Genomic DNA, 6,309 nt, shown 5'->3' with positions numbered 1-6,309 from the left:
AACATACCCTGGCGGGTTCAATTGGAAAGGGACAGCGGGACATGACCTGAGGGAGACGCGCGGAGACTTGTGGCATGTAGCACTGTGGCATTGTACTTGGCGAGCGAATACACGTCGACTCGATGGCGTGTCTATACGAAGCATACAGCGCGATGAATGGTACGACTACAAATGTGGCTATAGTCACTCTACTAAGGCTTGAAAGGAGGGAGTTGAGGGCCGGGTCAAGGAGACTTGTCGCTCTTTTTTATTTGGTTCCAGCGTCTACGCCCGGCTATCACTGCACAAACACAAAATACGGGGTCTGCGAGGCGACAGCCAGCGGGAGGCGTTTCGCTTTCAGCCCAAATCCCAGCCTTGTGCCTCCCGACCACGACATGGCGCGACACTGCCACCGCCGATCGACTCGCAAGGCTCTCCGTCGCACGTCCAAGTCGAGTAACGCGCCTTCCATCTCTGGCAGACGCCACGCCACGCTCTGCACAGATCGAGCAGGCGTGCTTCTACCCAAGGATGCCGGACGCTCAGAGCTTCACCAGTAAGCAGACGGTGTTCCCGGAATAGTCCCAGTCGCCGCGGACTTATTGCAGGCTTCTCCGGAGCTTAGCAGAGCTCCGAGGTGAAAGGTTTGCTAGCCGGACGTTCTTAGATGCATAAACCTTAGAACCCGAGGCGTCTGCACTTCAAGTTCCCTCAACTTGCCCTCAACCACCCTGCTAGTTCTTGCTCAAGTCCTCTCTCGTTTGCAACCGCTGTCCTAAGGATCTGGTACGCGTCTCAAGGGACTGGGAGCGCGGTCGTCGCGTCGACCTCCTCGTTGAGCTTGAAGCCAACCTCCGTTCAGGTCAAACAAAAAGGCGGCAGCCATGCCGGACCCGACGGTAACAAAGACAGTGCGGACAAGAGACCTTGGTTTCCTCCCAATTCCCCCGCACTGTCGGCACCGGCCAGACGAGGTTTTCCAGCTCAGAATGTGGCAGACAGCCGTCTTTGCCTTGGCCAGCACATTCAGTACGCTTTCCCTTCATTCACGACCTTGCTTGTAGTTCTGATGAGCCCGATAGCTTGTTAGCATCTCGCACCAGTAACATCCGTACATCAGGCTGAAATCAATTCCAGGCATGAACCTATACTATGTCCAGCCTATTCTAGGTGCGCCACTCGCCACATGGAATTCCGCCACTGCGACTTATTCGCGCATGCAGTCCAGCTCTCGAACGAGTTTGATGTGTCCTACGTCAAAGTCTCCCGCATACCCTCACTATTACAGGCCGGGTACGCCGCTCTTCCGTGCCTACGTTAGCCTACTCAGCAATGTCCTTAGCTACGCAATCGGCCTGGTCTTCCTCTCGCCCCTCGGCGACCTCATCCACCGCCGCCAGTTCATCTTCCTCCTCATGACCGCCGCCGCAGGGCTGACCATCGGACTCGCGATCACAAAGTCGCTCGTCGCGTTCGAGGTGCTCTCGTTCTTCGTCGCGGTCGTATCGATTACCCCGCAGGTGAGTCTCATCAGATATCTCTCCTGCGGAGATAAACTCGTGATATTGTCGGCAGGTCCTCATCCCGCTCACCGCCGAGCTCGCCCCGCCGCACAGGCGCGCGTCGTCGATCGCGGTCGTCATGAGCGGCCTGCTCATGGGTGTCATGCTCGCCCGTGTTCTGTCGGGCATCATCGCGCAGTTCTCGAGCTACCACAATATATACTGGATGGGCGTCGGCGGTGCATCCGTTTTTTCCCCTTTCCCCACTCTCTTACGCTGACACCACCCAGGGCAATTCCTCCTCCTCATCGTCATGTACCTCATCTGCCCGGATACGCCGCCGAAGAACCCCGACCTGACCTACTTCCGCATCCTGGGCACGATGGCGCGCTTCGCAGTCACCGAGCCATTGCTCATCCAGACCGGCCTGATCCTCTTTGCCGACAGCGCGATCTACGCGGGCTTTTGGGTTACCATGACCTTCCTGCTCAGCGGCGCACCATACAACTACTCCACGTGCGTTCCTGACTCTGGTGCTGATGCTGACCCTGTAGTATATACTCATGCTGCAATGGACGGATAGGCTAGACATTGGTTTATTTGGTCTCGTAGGTATCTTCGGGATCATGACTGCGCCCTTCGTCGGGCGCCTCATCGACGGGCTCATCCCCTGGGCGGCGGGCCTGCTCTTTATCGGGCTCATCCTGATTTCGATGGCGATACAGACCGCTGCGGGCGGGATCAATGTCGGCGCGGTGGTTGTCGCGATATTCGGTGCGTGTTTTTTGTTTGGTGCGAGGGACGGTGTTGATGTACGTGGGTGGACAGTGCTGGATGTGGGCGTGCAGGGGCTGCAGGTGGCGTTGACTACGAACGTGTTCAGGTGAGTGAGGATGCCGGGTGTCGGGTTCTGGTGGTTGAGTGAGCGCATGGTAGCATCAACCCCGATGCACGGGCAAGGCTGAATGCTGTCGTTATCCTCTGCGTACGTCCCTCCTTCCCATCCTCGTCTCTCCCACTGACTCCTCTCCTTCCTTTAGATCTTCCTCGTGAGTGTCTTCCCCGTCCCCTAATCGTACTCACTCACATGCATGCGGCAGGGCCAAGTAATGGGCACGTCCGTCTCGACGCGGCTCTTCGTCGAGGGCGGGTACCGCGCGGTCGGCTACTTCGCGCTCGGGCTCGCGGGCTTGGACCTCGTGCTCCTCTTCCTCCGCGGCCCGCATTTGCCGAATAATAGGTGGGTAGGGTGGGCTGGCGGGTTTGGGATGAGGAAGGTGAGGCCTGGGGAGGTGATGGTGAAGGAGGCGGTGGAGGTGGTGGTGGACCATATGGCGGAGGAGGGTCAGGATGGAGGTGGGGGAGGTAGGAGGGTGTAGGTGTGGCGGTGGGTACAGAGGTAGATTGTATGGTATATTTGACTAATAGTAAAACATGTATTTGTTGGATGGATGGGTGTTCGCGGACAGGTAATTGGGGCGGCGGTGATGCATGGTGGTGCCAAAGCGACAGAAGGCAGGATTCTTGGTGGATTTTGATGAGAGTATGGCTTGCTGTTGCTTAGGCGGGAGGGCACCTGAATGTGTACGAGCATTTGTACATCTCTGGTGCCGTCCATCCATTCATCCATCCATCCGTCCATCATTTCCCTTGTACTTGTTGCCTGCTCTCTGTGGTATGTTCTGGAGATAATACGAGAGTGTGGCACACTCCAGAGTGAGTCCTTATGCACCTGCCTTTCCTCTGCCTGCGTTGTCGACCTCGAGCGATGCATCTTGCCCTTAGCCTAGCATTTAAATCACCTCGACACTTCACACATTGCAACCCCTCCCTCCCTTCTAATGGATGGCCTTAAACTGAGCGGTGTCACTAGAACCTACGCACGATCAATCAGTCGTGTCCGACGGAAGAAATTGAAGTCCCCCATCCTTGTGCGCACTCCCTGCGGCACACGTTGCTCGATGTCCGTGTCTCTGTCCATGCTAACACAAGTGTTTTGGGTCTCAATATTGATGAGCTGCAGGAATACGATATACCAGGGTAACAACTACTGCGTCACCACATTGATATTGAGAGGGACGCGGTAGTCGCGACTCGGGCACCCATACTAGTATATCTACATGGAAGAGGAGAGTCAGGATCGAGTGGGAGGAGCCTGTGGGTGAGGTAGGGGAGATTCAGAGAAGGTACAGGTGTGCTGGTGGGTATAGAGATAGTTTGTATGGTATGGTTGGCTAATACTGATAAGGACATGGGACATTCATGTTCTGTTCATAAACATGCATGAACATGGAGGTGTGGGTACCGCGACGTCAGACACTGCCATCTGCTTGTGCGTTTCGACGTCTTGACCGCAATCACAAGTGGGAAGTCACATAACCTCCTATGGAGTATGTAAGGAGCCATTCAGCTGTGCAAGCATTTAGCCCTAACAGTGGTTATTCGGGAAATAGTAGACTATTCCCGAAACTTTCATTGCATAATCTGCTAGTGACAACCAGAACACACACTCGCAAGCACCAGCAGAGTAGAAACACACCACGAGAATGGTTTGGGTAAGTTATATTGTTGTGGACTACTTATACAAGGGATAATAGAGTACTACATTGTACTGCAAAGTAAGGTTCCTAGTACCTTTATACCCTCATCCCCAGGCCTTTGCGAACCTATCATGCCACAGCAATCATCTGCAGCCACAGACGACTTGTATTCCCGAGTGTGACACACCAGAAGTTTAAGGTTAGTGTATTGCCTTCGGCAAATGCAGACTCAACCTGCTACGAGAGTGTACACATGACAAAGAGATACATGCATGGCCCGCTGACAGTCCTCACTGCATGCCAGTGCATGGTACACTGAACCAACCAGAGCATCAGTACAGTACATACTCAAACAAGCAGAGATCAGAGGAGCCATCTGACCTCCGTTGCCGTCACTGTCATGGCTAGATTCATGAGGGAGTCAATGCCGACAGGCACTCGGGATGTGGTGGCAGGGAATGTCCCACCGCTGTCCACCAATGTGGATTCAACACAGCACTGCAGCTACACGCTGATGTGTCCTCTGTTGTCATCACTATAAAGTCAGACCTAAAGTGAATCAGTCCTGTCACCAGAAGGACAGGGGCACACATATGAGATGAGTAGTTGTCAGCTCACCACGGACCACGACACGGAGTCTTCTTCGGGGATCTCCTCAGTCCACAGCATTCCGTGGCTAACCCAATGGGTGTCCCCCATATCTGTGAATGAGGGCGTGAGTATCGCTCCCCCATGGACATCCCTGTTCTCTACACACCTAGCAATGATCTAGCTTGACCATGGCAGACTAGCTATGCTACTGCCTAAACGGATAAGTATCTGTTGTGAGAATCAAACTAATCTAGCTATTCAGGCGATATTAGTAACCGAGTGTAGTCTCCACAGATAGATACTTGAAGTCAGTACCCAACTACAATATCTGATGCTTGGGGCATGGCGGTCACAGCCGGACGAGAGCTATTCAATGCAAACAGACAATGAAGACAAGCAATGTCTTACCATTGCGAATAATGGACATTTGATTGCTTTGTGAAACACCAGGTGAGCTATCCAACGCCCTGTGTTTATGGTCTGATCCGACACCATCCGCCTATCACCACAAAAGAACGTACCGTAATGTAGCCTGACCGTGTGCTTTTCCCTCAAGGTGTATACATTTGTGATATAGGCATGTTAGCTGTCGGGGTGTATGTATTCAATGCAGACCTGCAACTGCCCAGTTAGCGCTTCAATTCCTGATCAAGAGCAAAAATTTGAGACCTACTATTGGGGTCAAGTCTTGAGTTGCAGCTGCCTGTGCCGGGCAGCCTTCCTATATTTAAGCCTAAGCTATAGGCGGCCAGGGAAACGTCCATATACCATTTACTCACTGATTCCTCGATGTCAGTATCAATGACCGAACAGATACCAACAGCATCTGAATACAAACGGGTGTCAGCAAAAGAGAACAGCGACAATGCATCGAAAGAGGACAGAAGAGACGGGAGGGGAAGGGAAAAAAGGGAGAGGACGATAGCGTACTCTCCAGCAGAGCAGTCAGGTTATATACCTACAGGCCCACCCCTGAACCGGCGACGAGAGCGAGGAAGGTGCGCGAACGTCGCACCAACCTCAAACCTCGCCGCTGCAAAATCAATTAGCTGCCGTGAAAATATCCGCAAGTCAACGGGAGAAGTTCGCACTTCTCCGGTTGATTCAGGGACAGGCTGAGACACGCGCCCCCTGCATCTCGCGTCTCGCGGCAGCCGGCTGAGCGTACGTACTCCCGCGCGGACGCTTCCATTCCTCGCGACTCTCCACCGCTGTACCGGCACCGCTAGCTTGCATTGCAACGACAGCATCAGTGGTCAGCCAGGACAACTTGCTGGCGTGGCTTGACTTTGACTGGTACTGCCATTGTACCAGGGGTATTGATTGCTGAGTGTAACCACTTGCCTTGCTCGCGACGCGTGAACCACGGCTTGATGAGAAGCACACCACGAGGCTACTCACCGCCCATGAAGAAGGACATCCCTGACAAGCCGTAAACGCTGACTCCAACGCGATCCTTGATTCCACCGCGTATGGTGTTCGAAACATGTTCTGCCAAGCAAAAACTCCAACCGGCCTGACTCAAACACCGGTATACTGGTGTTTTCCGGGAATTTCCAGGCCATGAGTCAATATTGGCATCCGGAGCGCGGTAATTTCGGTAGCGCCACACTGCGGACGTAACCGTAGTGTACACGCGAGAATAAGCCTCGCGAACCTTGTTACCTTCTTCGACCGGGTCTATTGTGACTTTT

At 53.8% G+C, this 6,309-nt stretch overlaps 1 protein-coding gene across 1 annotated transcript; it reads left to right on the top strand.

Annotated features, from left to right (window-relative positions):
• Positions 1-866: 866 nt before the first annotated feature.
• On the top strand, positions 867-2,863 carry GLOTRDRAFT_46125 (MFS general substrate transporter; the record flags this gene model as incomplete). Its single annotated transcript, XM_007870034.1, has 10 exons — positions 867-1,011; positions 1,120-1,152; positions 1,206-1,275; positions 1,325-1,502; positions 1,558-1,723; positions 1,775-2,000; positions 2,068-2,258; positions 2,313-2,367; positions 2,421-2,469; positions 2,585-2,863. 10 exons carry the CDS (start codon positions 867-869, stop codon positions 2,861-2,863), a joined length of 1,392 nt encoding a protein of 463 aa, XP_007868225.1.
• Between the last annotated feature and the right edge of the window lie 3,446 nt (positions 2,864-6,309).

This window comes from Gloeophyllum trabeum (genome assembly GCF_000344685.1).
Source record: "Gloeophyllum trabeum ATCC 11539 unplaced genomic scaffold GLOTRscaffold_00011, whole genome shotgun sequence".
Classification (NCBI taxonomy): Eukaryota; Fungi; Basidiomycota; class Agaricomycetes; order Gloeophyllales; family Gloeophyllaceae; genus Gloeophyllum; species Gloeophyllum trabeum.
Note: the sequence above shows the minus strand (reverse complement) of the source record. Positions and strands in the feature narration are given on the sequence as shown.